Here is a 25,015-nt window from a genome sequence, read left to right as displayed (position 1 = left end):
GTGTGATAGATATATCAACTTTCCTACCAATCTCTGATATTGGGACTTCTTTACTGGTGGACTTTATTCATTTCCAATCTTGTGATGCTCAATGGGCACTTGTGTGGTCTTGCATCCCAATTTTCTTGTCTCCTTCAAAAGATCAAGTACATACTTCCTTTGAGAAATAAAGATGCCTTTTTTGAAATAGGCAACTTCTATTCCTTGGAAATACTTGGGCTTTCCCAGCTCCTTCATTTTAGAATGAGTTGCTAATTTTTCTTTTAGAATTAGTTTCTCTACCTTATCATTACCTACGAAAATCATATCATCTACATACACTAGGAGAAGGGTGAGTTTTCCATCAAGGGACTTTATGAGTAGAGTGTGATCACCTTGACTTTATTTATATCTCAAGGACTTTATGGTTTGAGTAAATCTTCCGAACCATGATTGGGGAGATTGTTTTAGACCTTTCAACCTACATACTTTGTTCTTTCCACAAGATTCATATCCTAGGAGAATCTCTATGTAGACTTTCTCATCCAAGTTTCCATGCAGGAAGACATTTTTAACATCAAATTGTTGCAGATCCCTACCCAAGTGGTGGCTTTGGAGAGAATGATTCTTATTGTATTCATTTGTGCTACAAGGGAAAATGTCTCCTCATAATCCATGGCATAGGTTTGTGTGTACCCCTTGGCCACCAATCTTGCCTTGTAATGATCTACTGTCCCATCTGATTTACACTTCAAAGTGTATATCCATATGCACTCTACAACTTTATTGTCTTTGTTTATCAACAACCTCCCAAGTTGAGTTTCTCTCTAATATCTCCATCTCCTCATTCATGGCTCTAATTCAATTTCTATCTATCGGAGCTTCTTGAACTGACATAGGTGCAACCATTGCATCGATGGCTGCAATAAAGCTTCAATGCTGAACATAGAAATGATCAATACAAACAACTTAAAAATAGGATACCTGATACATGATATCTTCCCTTTCCTCAAGTTATATCATCTATAGCTTGCCCATAATCATTATCATCCTCAATACATTCACCTCTAGTTCAAACAATTCAATTAGTTGTGGGACCAAAATGGGTTTCTCTCACCTTTCATATTTCTTTCCAAAGATAGACTCAACTTGAAGAATAATCACCTTTGAAGTTGACTGCTAACAAAGAACGGTTCTATTTCATGAAAAGTGACATCTTTTGAAACAAAAAGTCGACGACATTGAGGGTGATAACACTTTTACCCCTTTTTATTAGAGGGATAACCAATAATGACACATTTGGCAACTATAGGGTCTAGCTTACCACAATGAGGACTATGAGATTGAACAAATGCAACACATCTAATCACACGGCATGGGAAACTTAATCGTAGGGGAGGAGAATAGAAAAATGACTTGTTCAACTGAACTAATACCATATAAGACACGTGTAGGTAACCTCTTAATAAGATAGGTAGTAGTTAGAACAACTTTAGTATACAACCATTACTAGACCAAAAATCAGTTATGTTATTAATAAGGTTTGCCAATTTATGGCAATACCTCTAGAGGCACATTGGGTTGCTGTTAAATGCATTATGTGGTATCTCAAGGGTACTATTAGTCATGGTCTTCAACTCTACTATGCTGTGCCATCATTTTCTTTTGCTCTTCGTGCCTACTATGATGTAGACTGGGCGACTGATCCTGATGATCACCGGTGTAAGTCTGGAGCTGCTATCTATTTGGTTCCTAACCTTGTTTCATGGTGGTCTAGAAAACAAGTGGTGGTTTGGTTTAGCACTGTGGTTGAATACCGTAGTCTAGCACGAGTTACAATTGAGTTTTTATGGATCGAAACACTTCTTATTGAATTAGGTGTTCAATTTTTAACACCTCGCATTTATTGTGATTATTAGAGTGTAGTTGCTATTGCTCACAATCCAACTCTTCATGCTCGTATGAAACACATGGAAATTGATCTTTTCTTTGTTAGTGAGAAAGTTGCTCAAAAGCAAGTTCAAGTTTTTCATGAAGCAGCTCAAGATCAATGAGTTAGCTCATTGGTATTTTTAATCAATTGAGTTAGTATTCTATTAGGATAGTTTGTTAGTTGTAATAACATCCCTATATATACATAGGGTGTAATAGAAATATTCAATGAATGAGTAAAGATCATTTTCTCAGATTCAGTTTGCAGTCCTTTCTTTTTTCTCTACTCTATCAAGTAGTCATTAGGGACAAATATTTGAAAAAGTAAAGCTCTAGCGACATTTAGTAGGTGATGATTCTTTCTTTCTATAACCCCATTTTGTTTAGGAGTATGATATAGGTTAATTTATGGATAATGCTTTGCTTTGTAACAAACTTAGAAAACTCAAGATAACATATTTAGTTTCATTTCCTGGCCGAATTCTTTTAATAGACTTACTAAATTGATTTATGACAAGATGGAAAAAATTGACAAATATTTGAAAAACTTTAGATTTGTGTTTCATAAGGTAACTCAACGTCAGATGAGTACAATCATCGAAGTAAGTTACTAAATATTTTGCCCCAGGAACATATTAAACATGTTTCCATACACCAGAATGGACAAGATTAAAAGGAGAAACATATTTATTATTTGTAGATAAGAAGGATGCACGATGGTGCATAGAATCCTAACAAATATCACAATTAAGGACTCAAGAGACTCTTTTGTAAACAAGTGTGCAAATAAAGATTTAAGTAAACCAAATGGAGGATATCTAAGACATTTGGGATGAAGCCAAATTTGTGGAGCAACCTAAGTGTCTAAGGTTGCTTGCTGACAGGAAGACAACATTTTTCTAATACTGTCATCTATCTTATGTTGCAGAAAATACTATTTGTCCTGCCCTTTAGCAATTAAAATTGTCTTCCCTGAGGTCTGAAAGGCACAATGAGAATGAAAAAAAATTACTGAGAAATTTAAATCTCAAGTAAGCCTATGCATAAAAATGAGATTATTAACTAATTTAGGGACATGAAGAACATTGTATATGGACAAAGATGATTGGAGTTGGATGTTGCTAGATCCAACATTAGGAACATGATCTCCATTAGCAACTATAATAATTTGTTTGTCAAGTACTCTGCTGTATGTTGTAAACTATGTATAGGGAATGGAGTTACGTGGTTTGTTGCCCTAGAATCAAGAACTCATGCTTTGGGAAATAAAACTAGAAATATTTAAGGAACTTTTACCTTTCATAGTCAAGACATATGAATTGAAGGACTTACTCATGGAATCTATTATAGTATAGTTAGAATGGGTGTGCAGACTTCAACAGTGAGTGCTGTTGTACTATATCATTCTCTGTTTAGTTAATTTTTAGTTTAGGTTTTGTTACATTACTGTTAAGCATTCTGTTAAAACGGAACCCTTGTATCTCTTCTTTATATACCATTGCTTAGTGCATCAATAATACAAGTCAATATACAGTTTATTTCAATCATTCTCTTTAGATTCTCTCTGAATATTAACATGGTATTAGAGAATTCTTGATCTTGCACGTGTGTGTGCATTAAAGTGGTTGTGCAACTTATCCCAAAGTTGCCAACAATGAACACAACTAATGAGACGGGTTAAGATTGGTGTGGTGATGGACGACGGTAGCCAAGAAAGTAAGAGACTTGCTGCTCCCATTTTGCATATGCTGGATTCAGTATTCCTGTTTCATGATCTTCTTTGGTGAGAAATCTTGGGGAACCGAAGGATTGACAAGAAATCTGCTGTTCCAGAGAAGAAAAGGAAGTGGGTGGAAATCCAACTTTTCCGGGAATCATATTTATCCCTCTCAAAAAAAAAAAAAAAAAATCCAATAGGGACGTGGAAATCCAACTTTTCCGAGTTAGGAGAAAAGTTTTATGTATATAAAAAGACCCCAATATCTCTTTTTAAAACAAAAAATATCTCTCTCTCCTTCTATTTCTCTTTCTCCCTCTCTTTCTCTCTGTCCCACTCTCACTCCCCCTCTCTTTTCCTCTCCCTCTTTCTCTCTCTCTCTCTCTCAGTCTCACTCCCCCTCTCTTTTCCTCTCTTCCTCTCCCTCTCTCGCTCCTTCTATTTCTCTTTTTCCCTCTCTTTCTCGCCTTTTGTCTCTCACTCTCACTCCCCCTCTCTCCCTCTCTCTCTCCCCCTCTCCCCCTCGCTCTCCCCCTCCCTTCTCTCACTCCCTCCCGTATCTTTATTTCTCTCTCTCTCTCTCTCTCTCTCTCTCTCTCTCTTCTTATATCTCATTATTTCTTGATCTAGTCAATTTTAATAATATTATTAAAATATATTTTGTTTATACATTTTAATGATATTTATTAACACTTTTATTTTTTTTATTTGAATGAAATAAAATAATATATTTTTATTCTTCTTAATTATAATGTTGCATTTTTCTTTTCCTTTTTCCTTTTTTAGTTTTTGTTGAATTCTGTATTTAAATGATTTTAATAACTTTTCAACTTTTTAAAATAGTTTATCATATTTGTAATAAGATTTAAGTAAATAAATATATATAATGAATTTATTTTAGTAAAGAATATTTTTGTAAATAATATTTATAAATCCAGGAATATACTATTGTAACCAAACATGAAAATCTTTAATTCCTAAGAATTATGTTTGAATATTCCTAAGAACTTTTATGGGTAACCAAACAAATTTTAACTATTCCCGGGAATCATGATTTTCAGGATTTGTAGATGGTAGGAGATGATTCCTGAGTATGAAAAAACTTCACCCCTACCAAGTGCCCCCTACTAGTTATTTAAACACTAGCTCTCACTCATAAATGGCCTTTGAGGCAACGTGATGTAACAATGCCTTCTTAAATGGTCTCTTAGAAGAAGAGGTATATATGTAGCAGCCTCCTGGATTTGAAGTCACTGATCCAACTTTATACAGAACTGTACTGGGCTCACTACAGTATGCAACAATTACTCATCCCAAACTTTCATTCTCGGATAGCAAGGTTTTTCGGTTTATGTCTGCTCCTTTGGAGTCTCATTGGACAGCAGTTAAACGCATTTTATGTTAGCTAAAGGGTGCTTTGAATCATGGCTTACTTCTGCAAGCAGCATCTCTTATGTTCCTTTGCAGCTTACTGCATTTTCAAATGCAAATTGGGCTTGCATCTTTTTTGGTCCTAATCCCCTATCTTGGTCCAAAAACAAACTGTTGTAGCCCGGTGCAGCACTGAAACAGAATATCGTTGTCTTTCTGCCACAGTTGTTGAAGTTCTATGGGTTCAAACCTTGTTGACAGAACTCAAAGTGCAAGTACTGTTACAACATGAACACTGTGGCTCTATCCCACAATCTATTTTTCATGCCCATACAAAGCATATGGAATTAGATATCTGTATCAAAGAAAAGGTTATGAACAAAAGCCTGAAGGTTTTACATACCCTCTATGAAGAACAAGGTACTGACATTTTGACAAAAGCTCTCTCTCCAACTCGTTTTCAGTTTCTAAGAGACAAGTTGCAGGTGTCTACCTGCAGTGATAAGCTGCAGCCACCTCCAGCTTGAGGGGGTTTATTGGAGTATAGTTAGAATGGGTGTGCTGGCCGCGGTACTGTATCATTCTCTAGTTAGTTTTCTGATCAGGTTCTGTTACATAACTTGTAAGTATTCTGTTACAACACAACCCTTGTATCCCTCCTTTATATACCTTTGGTTAGTGCATTAATAACACAAGTCAATATACAATTTCTTTGAATCATTCTCTATAGCTTCTCTCTGAATATTAACAGAACCAAAGAGGGTTTGGAAACAATCTTCTTCCTCCTTGATGAAGATTCAAATATCCCGGTGAACAGTACAAGTGAGCAGTGTTGATGAACAGTACTGGTTAACAGTGCTGATAAACTGCACTGTATGAACAGCATTGGTGAACAGTACCGCACAGAGTGTCTATAACGGTAACACATGAACAGTGCAATAAACAGTGCACGATGAACTGTGCGTGAACAAAGTTTTTTTAATTTCTGACGGGCAAGGGAAGTTGCACATCCTGGTCCAACAACTGGTCTTGTAGGTGCACAAAGACTGTCTATGACAGTAAGACATGAACAGTGGCAATAAACAGTGCATGATGAACTGTGCAAGAACAAAGGTTTTTTTTAATTTCTAACAGGCAAAGGGAAGTTACACATCCTGGTCCAACAACTGGTCTTGTAGGTGATAATGGTGACTGACTGACAATAACACCGGTATTGAATAGCGGAAACAAAACTCTGAAGATCGGGAGCTCTGTTACCAAGTTGGAAAAAAATAAACTATTTATGGATATTAATTGTGTATTTTGTACATTCATTAATCTCCCTTTTTATAAGGTAAATGGCTATGCTTAAAAAGGAAATAACAATAATAAAGAAATAGGAAAACAAATATATAAAGATATTTAGAGATATTTTTGATCTCCTAAATATCTATGATATTTACTATATACATATATATATATATATGTGTGTGTGTGTATATATATATCAGGATCTGTACATGAAAGAAATGCTACGTAATCATATGTATTAGAATTATATAGTGGGGGTAATTGAGCTTCTGTTCCTTTCTTATATGAAGATTAATAATGTTATGGCAATAATTGCAGATTAGTCTACTTGATAGGCAAGAGCTTCAGCAAAGAGTAAAACTCTTTTGCTTAACTCGTGGGCACCCTGAACATTGGCTATACTCAGGAATATTCAAGCGGGTTGAGCTACAAAAGGCTCTGGGAAATCACCTTGCATGGAAGGATAGGTACATTCTATTAAAACAATGAAAAAACCATGTCATTTTTGCTTAGATTGAGCATACTCTTTTAGTTGATTCGTTGTGGAATTTGTGGTTGAAAAGAACATGAAAATGGAACTTCCAAATCAATATAGACTTATTTATGGCACCAGCAAGGGAGCCTATAATCTGTATATCTTTCTTAGAATTCACAAGTTTATCTGTTCTTGAAATAAATGATTGGAGATCTATAAATGCTCTTATTAGTGCTGAAACATTAAGAAAAGAATGAACAGAAACACGAGATCATTGATGATAACAATGGATTAATATATATCTCTACTCCCTCCATTTCTAATCTTTGGTTTTTTAAGGCTTTTGCACACAAATTAAGAAATATTTAATAGGTTTAAATATGTTTTTAGTCCCTCAAATTTAAGGTAACTTCGATTTTAGTCCCTCATATTTAAAAGTGTTGTTTTTAGTCCTTGTAATTTCAAAAAAATCTTGTTTTAGTCCTTATACTCAAATTTTGTCATGGAATCTGTAAAATATTGATGCAAAAAATTTACCTATTAGTATCCCTGTTAGTGAAAACATCACATTAAATCAACTGATATTGTATAACTGTTTCAATTTGTCACTTTCAGATCTGTTATTAGTGGCTTAAGGGATTAAAACAAGATTTTTAAAAATTATAGGGACTAAAAATAATAGTTTTAAATTTGAAGGATCAAAAACAAATTTATCCTAAATTTAAAGGACTAAAAACATATTTAAGCCTATTTAATTTATACAACTTTAGATCAATTAATCCTCATTTATTGTTTTACAAATTTCTTTTCTATTTCCAACTACTTTTTCAATGCAAATTCCACTAAGAAATAGAATTAATGCTCTACCATTATGTAAAAATAAAAAATATTAATACTCTTTCGAGAGCGGTCGTAAATACTCCACCATTATAAGGATATAAATGGAAGAAAATGCACAATTACATATGGAATTCTAAAACAACCAAAATTTTGAAACAAAAATAAATTGCTAAAGCAACCAAAGATTAGGAATGGAGGGAGTAGCAAAGAAGCTGAAATTTTTTTCTTTGCAATTGAGTTGCTTGATCTTGTGTCCTTTTCTTTAGAATTTGTTTAAATAAAATAAAATAAATTAATAATAAGAGGACAGAATTTCAATGTCTTGGTACAAGATTGAATTTTTTAAGTAAAAACAGAAATTAAAATCAAAGTTAAAAGTAAGAAAATGGTGATGATTGATAATCAAATCCTGCCAGCCCCTCTAAAGGAGTAAAGATCGTCTCCATTTCTTTCATTACTAAAGTTTTGAGAGCATAAATGTTACTCTCTCTAAAATATGTATCATCTTCATTTTATTCATTTTTCCAAAACTTTAGGAAATGGAAGAAATAGATACTAAAGAAATGGAGAGGATCCGAATTTCCTCTAAAGTGTCAGAACAACACAATCCTGGGAAAGATTCATCCTCGAAAATTCTGGTGTTTCTTTCGAATCTTGTACATCAAATAAGCATGAATACTGTGTACCACTGTAAAGTGTAAAGCCTTGTCCTACCTCTTTTCCTCTCTAGAAATCAATTAGTGGAAATTTGTTAGCATCCAATTGCAAAGTACGGGACTTGAGTCTCACGTTGGATATATGGAATTCTAGTATTGGGTTTTAAGGCTTGGGTTCTCCACCTACAATAACTAGCTTTTGTGGTGGTTCTCCTAAGGTTCTTAGTGATTGGTATCAGATCTTTCTACCATGTATCTCAGATGCAAATGAGCCAGCACGAATGGTGATGTGACATTGAAGTGTTCGCTGTAAACTTGTCAAACAGCTAGTGCACATATGTCCAACATTAGAAGTATGGAATTCTAGTGTTGGGTTTATAAGGCTTTGGAATATGGGATTAATATCCTAAATGTAAGAATAAGACATGACACTAATATAATGAAAATAATGCTTTATTTTTTCTTCGAACCTACCTTGGAAAGAATTGATGGAAGGAATAGATCTCTATTTGTAAATGAATGATAAATTGGAAGGATTTACGTAATGAACAAATGATAGAACCCAAAATTCAAATTCTCTTATAAGTTACTGTAACCAGGTGGTGCAAACATAAAAGAGAAGAAAATAAACACTGACAATTAATACAGTTCAACTGACAGAGCAAAGTAGGTCTGTACCCACAAGTGAAAGAGAAATTTCAAAGTAATCAATAAAGAATAAAATAAAGCTAATAAGAAGACAGTAGCCACTAATGCTCAATACCCTAACTCTACTACACCCAAATCCTCCCTTTTTACTGACATTTAGTATTTTAGTTTACTTTACAGTATAACTAATGAATGTACGACAAACACACTGGGTGTTCAAACTGAAAATTGGGAGAACCAAAATACACATAGAATTTAATATGATTCAACTAATAAGTAGTAACTTAGCATGGTAATACTAAGAATATTGTAAATACTGAATAGGTCGTATCTAAATTTTGAATTGTAACTTACAAAAACATTCCCAAAATCCTTCTGGATAAGAAAATAATTGTATAATGTTAATTATCAATTCCATTCTCGTTAGTGCATCCAATATTTTTGTTTGAAATGAGAAATATAAAGCAGCCTTAACAAATTTTCTTTAAGTGTGTTTTTTTAGATTTTTTATTTGGTATGTACTGTTGGGATATAACGCATCTTCCTGTGCCCTCACTCTGGAAATTGCATGGACTGATGCTGCCTGCAACAAACTTTCCAGGTATCCAGTGTTCTTTGATGATATTGCAGCACGTTTGCTTCCAGTCATCCCCTTAATCATTTATAGACTTATCGAAAATGATGCAATGGATACAGCAGAAAGACTATTAGCCATGTATTCTCCATTGCTTGCTTATTATCCTCTAAGATTTACATTTGTCCGTGATATACTTGCATACTTCTATGGTCATCTTCCTGGAAAGCTCATTGTTCGAATCCTCAATGTACTTGACATCAGTAAGGTAACAAACTTCATTTTTGCTTGTTAGCTTTCTTGTCTTTCCTTGAATTATTTAACATGAAAATGTTATTATTCTGCAACAATTATTGATCCTGTTTTTCTTTCAGATTCCCCTTTCAGAGTCATTCCCACAACAAATAAGTTTGACAAATCCTGTCATGTGCCCTCCTTTGGATTATTTTACGACTCTGTTACTGGGAATAGTGAATAATGTTATTCCTCCATTACATAACAATTCAAAATCTGGATCTATAGGAGATGCATCAAACAATACATTGCGTACTGCACAAAGCAAGCCTCCAGTATCTCAGTCTGGTCCAGCAAATGCTTCGGAGGGCCAAAAGGCATTTTACCAAATTCAGGATCCTGGCACATACACTCAGTTGGTTCTTGAGACTGCAGTTATTGAAATACTTTCCCTTCCCGTATCTGCCTCTCAGATAGTACAATCACTTGTTCAAATTGTGGTTAATATACAACCAACCTTGATCCAGTCCAGCAATGCTCTCCATGGTGGTTCAAATAGTGTAGGGCAGGGTTCAGTATTGCCAACATCACCTTCAGGGGGAAGCACAGATTCCTTAGGTGCAAGCAGATCAACTCCTACAGTTTCTGGAATAAATACCTCTAATTTTGCATCTCGAAGTGGTTATACAAGTCAACAACTGTCTTGCTTGTTAATTCAAGCTTGTGGCCTCCTGCTGGCTCAGCTTCCATCTGATTTTCACTCACAACTTTACTTGGAAACAACGCGTATTATAAAAGAGAACTGGTGGCTTAAGGATGGAACAAGGTCGCTTGGTGAAATAGACTCTGCCGTTGGCTATGCTTTGTTAGATCCAACATGGGCTGCACAGGACAATACCTCCACAGCCATTGGTATGGTTTTGCAGAGAAGTTGTTTACTAGAAAACTGCTTGCTACAATTATCCATTAGATTTTTAATTGCCATTAATCTGTCTTCGATGCTAAAAAATGTGTCTTGTGTATTTCTTTATCTGGAATATTGATGGCTTATATCCAACTAAAAGAATCTGCTTTATGAAGCAAAGATAAGCTGCAATTTTGGCATGTCAACATTTGTGGCTCAGAAATTTTATGAATGTATCAAGATATATTGTTTGATTTGTTTGGGGAAAATAAAGGAAGATACAAGTTAGGGTAAAGGACAATTGTAGATTTTAAAAACATGTTAATTGCCCAAAATGAAGTCTATGGCAACTGAAGTGTGACCAATCAATAGGGTAGAAGTTCTAGAAGATATTTTTTTGAAATTTATTTTAATGACTTGAGAAAGTGAAGAATTAAAAGAATATGGCTCTAACTTTGATTATAAAATTCTCTTTTTGGTTTCTAAACACTTTATTTACCATAATAGTTTAATCGTTTGTTTGTGGATGATTACTAGGTTTTAGTACTACACTATCAGTTAGCATCTGTATGGAAATTAAAGTGTATATTACTTTGATGAGGATTGCTAGATAGTGACACTCTTTTTAACACACCCTTTCGAAAAGGTTCTTTACTATATACTGAGATATGTTGAGAATTAGTGAATTACAAAATCAAGAGACTCAAAATAGGGAGACTCACTCAATTTCATGATTCCCAATAAATTTCATTCCATAGTAAATAATGTATTGGAGAGAGTATGTTGCTCTATTTTATCTTTAATGCTCAGTCGTATAGAGTATACTGCTTCCATTAATTGTGCCTGAAAGGAACTTTGATCTTATGTGTAATCACAGGGAATGTGGTGGCATTGCTTCATTCTTTCTTCAGTAACCTCCCTCAAGAATGGCTTGAAGGGACCAATGCTATTATCAAGCAACTTCGGCCAGTAACATCAGTCGCAATGTTGAGGATTGCATTCCGTATAATGGGACCACTCCTTCCAAAACTTGCCAATGCTCATGCACTTTTCAATAAGGTACATAAAATCTTCAATTCTACGATCTTAAGAAAACTTCTGATAGAACTGGATCATAACTTGTGAAGATAGATGGAATTTTATTCAATATAAATGCAAGATCTGAGGAAAACGAAGAATACTGGAAAATGAACTTCCACCCAATTAATCTAGAGACCTGGACTGTCCCACTAATCAAATCCTTCCCTGATAAGCGTTTATTTTCTCCTCTCTAACCGATTGTTTATTGGGTGATCCCTATTTATTTTCTCCCGACCTTCACAATTAATTGTATACTGAACAGTCCCTATTTATTCTCTTCTGACAATGTTACAATTAATTGTCTATTGATTGGTAAATGCTGTTACCCACTCTTTCAGGGAAAAAGATCCTCTCCATTTCCTCCATTACCATGCTTTTGAAAAAATAAATGACACTCTTCATTAGGTGTAAACATATCTCCATTCTTCAGATTCCAATATTCTGTTCTGCTTCTTTTTATTTATTTTGGTAGAATGTTATTATCAAAGACTTAAAGCCTCTAGGTAAAGCAATATAGCAACTATTCACCCTCAAGGCCTTACAAATAAGGAGGAGCAACATCAAGTTGTATCCTGGATGAGACGTACAACAGCCCTTTGTCAACAACTTTATTGCATTCAGATAGTCCAAGTAAATTGTTGTTTTCTAAAGCTTCTTCTCCAGACAATCATTACGCCATGAAAGATCCCCCCCATAATTCTGTTTGGTGAATAGAACAAATTCTGAAATTTGTGGAAATGCCAGAGGAAAGTCCCATTCTCACCCCTCTCTACACCTCCACAAGAATCTACACCTCCAACATTATTCACGAAAACCTCACAATTAACTGCTAATTCTAGTGGCTCAGGGTGCTTCCACCTGATTAAGCATTCTCGATTATACTGTGACAGCAGAGTGCTAGACTCCTGGCAATCTGGGGCAGCCAATATGACGTGCAAGGTATGCGGAACCTTTGGATAACCTGGGAGTGCTGCCACCTATTATTGTGAAATATTAATTCATTCCTACCCCACTAAAGCGTGTCCAACATGACCCCAAACATAAGCCCCAATTGGAATCCACAGAACCAGTTGTGGGCTTCATATTAGCATGCAACCAGTCGCCCCAATTATCCAAAAGGAATAAAGTATCATGTCCTCATATTTGCAGGAAATGATGCCAGATTGGTCTCACCATGCAAATCGCCCAATGCGTCAAATAGGCTCCCTGGACGGGTTCCATAAACGCACAACAATCATCTTGACTCAAGCCCAGCCCATTTTGTCTTTTATTTGATTAAGCCATAAGATAGCCCTGAACTCTTTCAGGATCAGGACCTTTCCAGTTTGGTATTCAATACTTTGACGTTGAGAACAAAGCTATGTAGAATCTGAATTTTACATGCCCGTGGGGATTCATTATTTCCAAGTCATAAATACTACTCATGGTTGTCAATCCCAGATAGTAGAGCGACTGACCCAAAAGTGGGATAGCAGGTTGACTGCTGTTATAATATTATATATATGTATATGTATATATATATATATATATAAGCTTAAATAAAAATAACTCAAAATTAATGCATTAATCATTTTTAATAATTAAATTTCATAGTACTTAAACAAAACATAAAATAATAAGTCAAGGAAGCACTGCTTAAAGCCCTATTGGATGATTTATTGGAACATTGATAGCTTGACTAAAATTTTGGGTATTAATGGTTTTCTTCTCCCCTGAAATTGTCACAGACCCTTTCATCACTACTAAGCATATTAGTGGATGTATTTGGGAAAAATTCCCAGACACCTATTGCCGTTGACGCATCAGACATAGCAGATATCATTGACTTCCTGTAAGTGTTATGATTTTTATAAAGCATAAGATCTTATAAACAATTTTTGAAATCCTTATCTTTTACCACTTGGTTTTCAGCCATCATGTCGTCCATTATGAGGGACAGGGAGCGCCTGTGCAGGCTAGCAGCAAACCACGACCAGAGGTTTTGGCTCTCATTGGAAGGGCATCAGAGAGTTTACGTCCAGACATTCAACATTTGCTTGCACACCTAAATACTGATGTTCATTCCTCTGTTTATGCGGCATCTCATCCCAAGTTAGTCCAGAATCCAACTTAGGTGCGAGAGTATTACATACTCTGAAGAAACCAGCACAGTTATATTTTCAGTTGAAAAATGGTATAGACTATAGAGGAATATTTTTTATTGTGGTTTCTTCCGGTTATATTTTCTGTATAATCACTTGGTTGTAGTCTTGTAGATTTCTATCGGGATACGAGTATACAACATTTAGAAATTGTAAAATTCAAGAGTTGTATATAAATTGATTCAATTCCCCCAAAATTGAATCAGAAAAGCGTATGAATATGTTGCATATCAATTGAGCTTCTTATCATGAATACAATAGTGTGGGGTCTAATCAGAAAAGCGTATGAATATGTCACCGCTTAACATTGTATCCACTTTCTGCTTTTATGCGTTGCCTGGTTGAAGGTACCTGCTGTAGTGGTGAGTTCATTGCGAGTCACATGTTGGGACGCAGAAAGGTGGCATTGCCACCAACAAAATCTTAGGAAAATAAATAAATAAATAAATACTCGCCACAAGTGGTTGGACCGGGAGAACTTGCAAAGTTTACGATGCTGTATCATAATTTATACGTGAATTTCATTTCATGTATATCAACAGTGTAACACCCATTTTTTTTATGTGTAAATTTGTTTTTTTTTTTATAAAAAAAGTAATCTAACTTAAACTAAAGATCAAAGCAAAATATCATTGAGTACCGAAATTTGGACATCCAGCAAGTAATTTATATCCCATAGACATCTAAATAAGGACAAAATCAGTCAACATTATTTTATTATTTTTCTTATTAAATAATTCATTTGAATAATGTTGGGGTACAAATAAAGTCCAACATAGAACAAGTGAAAATATAAGAATTTATAAAATATACAAACATAAGGAGTTGATAATCTTGAAGATCAAAATAAAAAATTTATAAAAAATACCAAAATAAGAATTGGTCAGAGGTCTTTAGCCAAAATAAAAATTTATAAAAAAATAAAAAAATAAGAATTGGTTAGAGGTCTTTTTGCTAAAGATCAAAAGCAAAACTATGATGTATTAATCTCGAAGTTGATAATATCAAATTAATGTGGAGTTATTTGCAAACACTTCAAGTAACAAATAAAATATCAAGATATAACAATTGATATATTAGTGAGTTTAGTTAGTGGATTTAGCTAGTGTAAATAATTGATATATTAAATGTGACTTGTATTAGTGAGTTTAGTTAGTGATGATTGTAAATTCTTATTAATTTTTGTAATTTAATTCATTTTTATACTTTATTCTTGTGCAGGTCATATCTGAAACTCTCAATATCGGATTTAGACATTCTTGGTGTCCTTGAAAATATAAGAGAGAGCTTTACAACTTCTCTATTGAGAGCATAGGTCAGTTTGGATGTTAAGTGACCCAAAAGTACATTGAAAGTTGCAACCTTGCATAATATTTTCTTAGGATTTGTGTAGTGATGTAATTAGTTGATTTAATAGGCTAGAACTTTAATTACTTTGATTAGGCCCATTAGTGTAGTGTATAAATAAGTGTAACACATGTACACTTAATATTATATACCTTATTTTTCAGAATTTGAGTTTCTTCTCTTAGAAGTTTCTCAAAATTTTCTCACTCTCATTTGTCTTTCTCTATCCGAATTTTATGCTCTGTTCTTCTCTACATGAATTTTTGTTACATCTTGATGATGATGTTTGGCTAAATTCATTCTACCGATTCAAGAATTCAATAGTTGTGATGACTTTTCTTTTATTAGAATTTCAATTTTGTTTTTCGTTTTTGAATGCGAACCTCTGAAAACACTAAATTAGATTCAATTCGGATTGAATTTAAACAAAGAATTTCAAATTGCGATTGTCTTTGCGTTTGCGGTGAATTTTCACAGAATGTGATTGCATTCTTTGTTTCTTCATTCGAATTAATTTTTAGATGGTAAAATTTGGATTATTCTTTGAGACCGCAATGTGTGTCTTCTTGAATTCATATTTCTTCGATTAGAATTCAATTCAATTAAATTTTTGTAATTTAGCATTGTATTTAAATTGTTTGTCAAAAATTCCCTTGTTAATTCACATCATAAAATTCATGTTCAATGATTGTTGCCTTTGTATTTTGACCTATGGTTCCCTATATTTCAAAATGTAAGGGGAAACTAGTTTGATTTAATAGTATCTCGATAGTGCTTATCACTCCCCTTGAGAAAAATATGTCCCCATCAAACAAACAAAATAACCCTAATAGTTAACAATGGTGTGAAAGTCTAGTTGGATTTTGTAAACAACCAATAACCCCATAAGTTAGATTCCACTAAATGGGAGGTTAAGTCCTTTGTTTTAAGGGGGATTGTTGAGATACAAATAAGGTCCCACATCATTAGAAACAAGGAAAGATAAGAATTTATAAAACACATATACTTCATTGGCTAGAGACCTTTTGGGTAATAAAAAAAAAACTATGAGTGATTAATCTCAAAGTGGATAATATCAACCAATGTGGAGTTATGTATGCAAATACCGTAAATGATAGATAAAACAAGATATAATTCTCTTCTTGATAAAAAAATATATCACCATTAAACATATTGACAAAATAAACCTAACAAATAATTCATTTAAAACTATCATAAAAATTGTTACAAAAAATAAAATTAGGGGTAGGTCTATTTCACTTGTCTATGTTTTATTAGGATTAGTAATTATTTGAGCATTAACATGTGTTTGTTTATAATTTATATTATGATTTTATGTGTTTTGATATATGGTTAAATTACACATGAGTAGTTAAATGAGAAGGATGAGTGGTTAGTTGAGCATTTACATGTGTTTGTTTGTAATTTATATTTTGATTTTGTGTTTCCTATTATTTGGTTAAATGAAATGGATGAATGGTTAGTTGAAAATTAAAAAATGTGTGTTTGTAGTTTATATTATAATATGATTTTGTGTATTCTTATATACGGTTAAATGAGAAGGAAGAATGATTAGTAGAGCATTTACAATTGTTTGTTTGTAATTTGCATTTTTATTTGTTGTGTTATGATATATGGTTAAATGAGAATGATGAGTGGTTAGCTAATCATTTACCTATTGATTGTTTGCAATTTATATTTTGATTTTGTGAAATATGATATATGATTAAATGAGAAGGATGAATAGTTAATTGATCATTTACTTGTGATCGTTAGTTTTATATTATGATGATGTGTATTTTGATTATGGTTAAATGAGAAGGATGAGTGATTAGTTGAACATTTACCCAAGAATGTTTGTTGTATTTTAATTGTATAATGTGATATATAAGTAATTGAGAAGGATGATTGACTTTGTATATGTCATAATTTATGTCCTAAATAGTCTTTTAACGTTTTGGATGTAATTTTTATTATTATGATGTGTATTTTGTAGGATGGCCTTGAAAGCATCCTGGTCTAAAAAATGAAAGACAACTTTAGTGAAAGATTCCTTTCAACCTTGGCAAAAATGCAAAGTAGGAGATTTTGATATCGATATTTATTGAAGCATGAACTATAACATACTAAGGTGGCTTGGAATGATGTAGATGATGAAGGTTGGATAAGGGAATAAATGATGTAGATAATGAAGGTGATGAACAAGATTATGATGATAGAGATGATCGAGTATGAAAATTTTGCTCTTGTTTTGTGATTTTGTTATAAGTAAGATCTTTAGTTTGTTATTTCACTACAAAATAAATGGTATTTAGTGATTACTAAAATCAGTCGCTAAATTGTTAAAATCGGTCATTATTTACCATAGCGACTGAATTAAAGATCGAATTTAAGTAGTTGCAAAAACCCTGGTCACAAAGTTATATAGCAACCAAAAAATTTTCGGTCGCTGTTTAGCGACTGAATATTTTGGTCGCAAAATGATTGCAATGATTTTGGTCACTGATGTGTATGGGGACCAAATTAGTGACTGAATAAATCGGTCGCTAAAGATTTATTTTTTATTTTATTAAATTTTATAGACGTCGCAAATTCGGTTGCTACGAACCACTCATATTTGGCCTCTCAAGAATTCTATTTCACAATACTTCACTTTTCAGCATGTTTTGCCCTTAATTACACAATTTTTGGGAAACTTCCCAGAAGGTCACCCATCCCTATATTACTTCAAGTCAAACGCGCTTAACTGTGAAGTTCTGATGAGATAAACTACCGAAAAGCAGATGCATGTTGTTGGTATATGTAGTACAAATTAATTTATTTAAGTCATCCTCAACTAAACAATCTCAACTTATACTATCCTTGGATCCTTCTCATTTTGGTATGTTCAAACCGTTATAATATATAATAATATATATAATAATTATATTACTAATAATAATTATTATATTATATTTAATTAATTTTTATTTATATATATACTTATTTTTATAATTAACAATCTGCTTATTTCTATTTAAAATTAATATTATGATACAATTTAAATTATTTATTATAAATTTAAAAGTTTAAATAATAATTTTTATATTTTAAAATGAGAAGGGTTATAATAACAATGGTATAACTTTTACTAAGTATTACACTGCTCAATAACTTTATATTAAATATGAATTTTATAAATCCAACCGTCAGATTGAAAGTTCATATAACTTTATATGTTTATATCAAGTTTTGTTAAAATTGAACAATAACTTGAAGGTAATCAAAGTGCTCATATTTTAGTATATTTTGAAATGTATATATTACGTCAATTTTATTTTACAAGAATGAAGTATCAAATCATCTTGAATTTATATAAAATTTTGTATATATGATCTAAGAGTAAAAAAATTTCAATCTAACGGTTGAATTTATAAAATTCAAATTAATATATAACGTTATTGGGTGATGTAATACTTAGTAAAAGTTACACCGGTGTTATTATAACTCTTCTCTTTTAAAATATTATTTTTATAAATTCAATTTTAACATTTTAAATAAATTATTAATTAACTTAATATATTTATTCATCTTAAATCTAAGATATAAAATTCAAAAAATGTATTTATCCTTGTTTTATTTTCTAATTATCAACCATTAATAAAATACTAATTTAAAATCTTATCAAGTTATATCATTATATTTTCACATCAAGTTTAAAACCAGATATTAGTTATAAAATATGTTAATTTGTGTTGGGATTTTATTTCAACACGAAACTTTAAAATAAATGTGCGAATAAAAAAACTCCATTAAAACGGTCACATATTCTGTTTAATAAAGAAAAAAGCAAGGAAATACATTGTGATGTATTAAAAATTGATCAAAAAGAACAAGTGGGTAGTTTGCCCAATTAGTTAAGGGGGAAGACTTAAGATTTTCTCTACGTAAGTATGTGTGTGAATTCGAGCTCTATTGTCAGCAATTTTAACCTTTTTAAACAAAGGAGATGTAATTGTAATAAAAAGGAGGTGTATATATCATAAGTTAAATACTATGAATATCTTTGAGTAAATTAAAATCAAAAGATAATAATTTTTTTAAATTACTAAAAAATATTTCATTTTATAATTGTTTCACAAATTCTTAATTTTTATATAAGTCAATTGCTTTTAAACAATGAAACTAACACGATTATATCAATTGAATTGAATGGTTAAGTTTAACTTTTAAAATAACAATTGAAATAAAATAAGATTCATGAAAATAATTTTAAATATATTAGGTAAATAATTTTTATACATAATAAAATTAAAGACAAGGATTAAAATAATTAATGGAGTTAATGTAATATTCATTTAAAAATATTTAAATAAATTATAAGTAGCAAGGTATTATTTAATTGATGTTTAAAATAAAATATTTTATAATGTCTAAATGAATTGATTTTTAAGATAAACTATTGTATACATATTTAATTAATATAATTTTAAAATATATATGTATAATTAGATACATTTTAAATAAATATTTTTATATTAAAAATTAATTTATCATTAAAAAAAATAAAAATATTTCAAAATATGGTTGTTGTTGAATTAGTTTCCCATGATGAGATCATATTCATATATAATAATAGAATCATGTCTCCTCAAAGAAACGATATTTACCTCAAAGTAGTACGAGTATAATCAAAGATAGATGGTATACGTATTTTAAGTAATTGATCTCATGTGTTATTGGTGTATATATTTATATATATAATTTATTTTATAATTTTTATTTGTTAAACTAATGGAATATTAATTATATTTTTATCAAATTTAGATTTGTTTGATAAATTTTTATTAATCCTTATATAAGCCAATTATTTTTTAGTTTGATGGAACTAACATGTTTATATCAATTGAACTAGATGTTTAAGTCAATTTTGAAAATAATAATTAAAATAAAATAAGATTTATGAAAAGAAGTTTATTTACCTAATAATATAATTAAACATTAAGCATGATAAAAGAGAAATAAATTTCTCAAGAGAAAAATAAATAAATTTTTTAGATAAATTATTATTTAAATTAATCTAATTTTTTTAAAAAAAATTCAATTAAAAATATTATTATTTAATTTTCTTTTATAACATTATGTTTCTCATTTTTTAATACATCATGATATATTTATTATCTATTTTAAATTATATAATTTGTATTATTTTAAAAAATTAATTAATTTTATTGGGAGGGTAATGATTTTTATTTCTTATCATTAATATTTTTATCATTATAAAAATAATATTATATATTTTTATATTTGCTTTCTTTTAAAAGAAATATATTTTAAATTTTTTAAAAAAATTTACATTTAGCAAATGATTTTAATTTGGTCCCTAAAATAATTATAAATAATAATATTTTTATTTTTTTAGCGATCAATTTTAATTTTTTCGTTAAAATTATTATAAATAATAATATTTTTATTTTTTTAGCGATCGATTTTAATTTGGTTGCTAAAATAATTATAAATAATAATATTTTTATTTTTTTAGCAACCGATTTTAATTTGGTCGCTAAAATTATTATAAATAATAATATTTTTTTTAGTGACCGATTTTAATTTGATTGCTAAAATTATTATAAATAATAATATTTTTATTTTTTTAGCAATCGAAACCGTTCTATCGCTATTTTAACCAACAACTATTATTTTAGCAACCGATTATTGGCCATTAAAAAATTCGGTCGTTAAATAAAATATGCAACCAAATCAGATTCGATCGTTAATTATGTCGTTATTAGCGACGAGAAAAACTCGGTCACTAATTTCAGTGGCTAAATTAACTTTTTTTGCTTGATCTAGTATTGCTACTACACTAAGTTAAAAAGTCATGAGTTGAAATAGTAAAATGTTTGAGTCAATAATATAGTCTTTAACGCTAAAATAGTAAAATGATTGTGGTTCAAATTAGTTGTAATAAAAAAATATGTAAATTGGTCCAATGACTAGTTTTGTTCATCAAATGACAATGACAACGGTTGGTCAAGTCGTTGAAATTAAAACAAAAAAAATCAAATCTATAGTTTTATAAATAGTACCTAAAATATTACATTTTTTATGAAGTGTGTTATACTTATATGACTAAAATGAAATTAATATAAAATGTTTGACAATAATAATAAAATAACAAATGTTGAAACTTCATATATTAAAAAAATTAAAAGCAGGTTTACAAAAAAGGTTGTCACATACATGCTTGACACCTTAGAACTTCATGCAAATTGTCATGCGCCAAGCATCATACAGAGCCAGGCGTCAATTAGTTAAATGATTGTCAAAAAAATGGATAATAAGCTAATTGTGTAATTCAATTAAATGGATAACGAAACGAAAAATACACATGAAACATAATTCAATTAACATAAAAATCACATAACAATCTGCTTTAATTCATAAAATCAACTTCATACTAAAGGTTTTGATTTAAAACAAGTGAAGCAAAAATTTGTTGTTACATTGATTACTCTTCAAAAATAGATTGTCTAGTTAACCTCTATGTCAACCTGGTTAATCACGTGGTATGGTTGGTGAGACACAACATGTGGGAACGACTATTTTGGACTAATGTACACAAACATCAAGTGTCATCATTAGGGACTAACATGCATACAAAACAAGGTCCGTCAACAATCCCCTTCTTATGTTATAGGGTGATGAAATATGGTTAACCATATTAAATTAACAAGTTAACTAACTCTAACAAGTGGTAATTCTTATCCATTTTGTGGTCTAGTGTGTATTTCCCATCACTAAATGAATTATGCACCTATGACGTCTAAAAAGGCACTATATTAGGTGTCGAGGACATGGATTGACCTCCTTCTCAAAAGACACACTTTGTTTAGCCTTTAAAGCAAATGTAGTTAAACACATGTGTTGTGTATAAAATGCACTTAAAGACAATCGTACCTTATCATTGTAGTAACAATGGAAAAAATCTAGATATCGAACCCAAAGAACTAGGTTCAAATAATTATTAACCTAATTACATTGTTTTAGTAGTTTGAAGAGATAAAAATTTGATAGTCAAAATTTGATAGAAAATAAAAATTAAAGTAGGAAATAGATTGATTGTGATTCAAAGATTAAAATTCCTAGAGTTGTGATTTATTATCCTCCATTCCCCTAGCATAAACTTCACAAATTCTAAAATATTGCTACCAATTTACTTTTGAAATTGCTAGCAACCCTTGATCTAGGAACTCAACAGTCTTTACTTTAGGAAAACTCCAAATTGATTGTAAGAAGTTTATTTGTAAAACAAAGTGTAGAAATGTATAAGAAAATTAATAAATTAATTCAATTAGGTATTAAAAAATGTTTGATCATACAAGTTTTCATAATTTATTAATTTAGAGATCTATTAAACAAAAGAGTTTGAACATACACTTCTAATTAACTTAGATAAGAATTTAAAACACTAAAATAATATGACAATTACCAAAAAGAATTCATTCAATTCATCATTGGTTTTTCACAAGAAACAATTACATCACAACCTTAGAGCAAGGAGACTAGCTAGACACGATAGGTGAATAACACAACATGATACTAGAATTCATAACACAAAGGAAAAGAATTAATCAAAAGGGAAATCTTCCTCTAAGGGTTTGACTTTTAGCCTCTTATAAAACCTCAATCCAAAACAAAAAGTGAGAAAAAAGAAAATCTTATACTAAAACTAAAAACTGCATAATTAAAATGTAATAAAATCTAGGGAAACCTTTCTAGCACAACTACGCATCTCAATAAGTATGGTCATGCCTAGTAGCCAAGAGCGTGCTTGCCTAACAATAAAGGGTGTGCTTCTTCAGATAGCGGGTGCTCCATGGGCAAGCATAATTGTGCATATAGGCCTACACAACTGTGCTTAGTATCATAGGTGTACTTCATTAGTGGCAAATGTGTGTTTCCTAATCCAGGGAAGCTCCAAGGTGAGCATGACCTACTTCATGGTACAGGTGTGCTTCATCCAATCAAGGTGTGCTTTCTCTTGAAACACATTCGTACTTCAATTGAGCATGCCCATGCATAGTTTCAAAGTTCATAATTGCTCCATTTTGTCCATAGATGCATTGATTTCATCTTGTTAAGCATTTTTCCTATTTGTTGCACACTTAACAAGAAAAGTGAAGTTTTGTCATATGCTTAACCATAAAACAACAACGAATAACATATTATTAAACAACATTTTGCGGGTTTAATAACCACCTCACTTGAAATTTGTTTTCCCTCAAACAAAAAGAAAGATAAATCATCACTATTATAGGTAAAAAGATATTTCCTAAAAGGTTCCAAGGTGTAGAGTTTTGTTATGTCAATGAATTAAGCATTGGGTCAAAGAAACCATCTCAAAATTATTTCCATTTTTTTTAGGTTTTCTACTCAAAAGGCACTTACCTACCAATTAAGGGTGGGTATTTTACTCAGATGCTTTGCATTTTCCACACAAAGTTTCAAAGGAGTGTTGTTTAGGAACTATTGGTAGCTAAGCATTTCCCTAGTAGCTTTTTTTTTTCTCTAGGATAACGAGATTATTCTAATAACCTAAATCTTCAAAGGGGTGCCTCACAAGAATTATTACATTTTTTTATTTTATTTTCACCATGAAAACAAACAATTCTTGTTAAGCAATTTTGTCAAGTGCACCTATCACACAAGTATCAATGATGAGTAAATGTCATCTCATAAGGGACTTATGCAATACACAACAATAAATACATTCAATAACTAATTTAGACTAAAGAACTTTCCATTAAATGATATTGATTGATAAAAAAATAAAAATAAAAACTATGTAAAAGAAAGGAAAAATTCTTTTTGGTATTTTTGCAAATACTTAGAAGATGGTTTATATAAGAAATAAAATAGTATGTTAATGTTGGGATTGGACTTCAATGAACCTCATTATCATGCATTTAAAACACTCAAATCTTCTTTCACATTTAATGTTAATATTAACCCACTCAAATCCTAATTCCTTAGAAGAAAAAGTCTAAGTTTCCTTATTGAGCATCAATCCCTTTGATACTTAATAAATAAACTTGCATTAATTAGAAGGTTTTAAGACAACTAATGGGTCAAGTTTTATTCATAGATACAAGTTTCATTAGGTATTTTGTTCTTGTTCAAAATTACAAATATATTTTCGAACATCTAATGAATCAAATATCAAGCTATGGTTGATGAATCCACAACAAGTATTAAGATTAGAAACTATAAAATCCAACAGTCTTGAAAGGTGATCTACCACTACATTTGCATACCCTTTTTTTTTTATCTTTGATTTCCAAGTTAAATTACTGAAACAATAAAATCCGCCTAACTAATATTGGTTTAGAATTAGGTTTGGTCAAAAAGTATTTAATGGCATCATGTTTAATAAAAACAATCAATTTAGACTCAATGAGATAGACCTAAATATTTTTAATGCATACACTATAATTAGCAATTCCTTTTGAGTAGTTGCATAATTAATTTTATTTTCAGTGGGGACTTTGCTAACATAATGTATTGCATGAAAAAAAATTATCTTTTCTTTGACCAAGGACACCTCCACTACATAATCACTCGAATGACACATAAGATCAAAAGCTAAATTCAATTAGGTGTAATGATTTTGGGTGTGGAGACTAGCCTAGCCTTTGACATTTTAAAGGTACTCAAACAAGATTCATCAAAATTAAATGGAGCTCCCTTGCTAAGAAAATTCTCAAAGGGTTTAGAAATCTTGGAGAAATATTTGATGAAGCATTGATGAAAACCAGCATGGCCAAAAACACTCTAAATTCCCTTGA

General features: G+C 31.1%; 1 protein-coding gene across 1 annotated transcript in view; it reads left to right on the top strand.

Annotated features, from left to right (window-relative positions):
• Positions 1 to 14,075, top strand: part of LOC109802268 (mediator of RNA polymerase II transcription subunit) — a 61,006-nt gene extending 46,931 nt beyond the window's left edge. The window contains exons 16-21 of the mRNA XM_020363563.3: positions 6,608 to 6,756; positions 9,510 to 9,750; positions 9,857 to 10,628; positions 11,498 to 11,679; positions 13,428 to 13,531; positions 13,612 to 14,075. Coding sequence (XP_020219152.1) covers positions 6,608 to 6,756; positions 9,510 to 9,750; positions 9,857 to 10,628; positions 11,498 to 11,679; positions 13,428 to 13,531; positions 13,612 to 13,813 — 1,650 coding nt within the window. The 3' untranslated portion in view covers positions 13,814 to 14,075. The remainder of the gene's footprint in view (positions 1 to 6,607; positions 6,757 to 9,509; positions 9,751 to 9,856; positions 10,629 to 11,497; positions 11,680 to 13,427; positions 13,532 to 13,611) is intronic.
• The last annotated feature ends 10,940 nt before the right edge of the window (positions 14,076 to 25,015 follow it).

Source organism: Cajanus cajan, chromosome 11 (genome assembly GCF_000230855.2).
Source record: "Cajanus cajan strain Asha chromosome 11, NIPB_CcT2T_4, whole genome shotgun sequence".
In the NCBI taxonomy this organism is placed as follows: Eukaryota; Viridiplantae; Streptophyta; class Magnoliopsida; order Fabales; family Fabaceae; genus Cajanus; species Cajanus cajan.
This window is presented reverse-complemented; position numbering and strand designations above follow the sequence as displayed.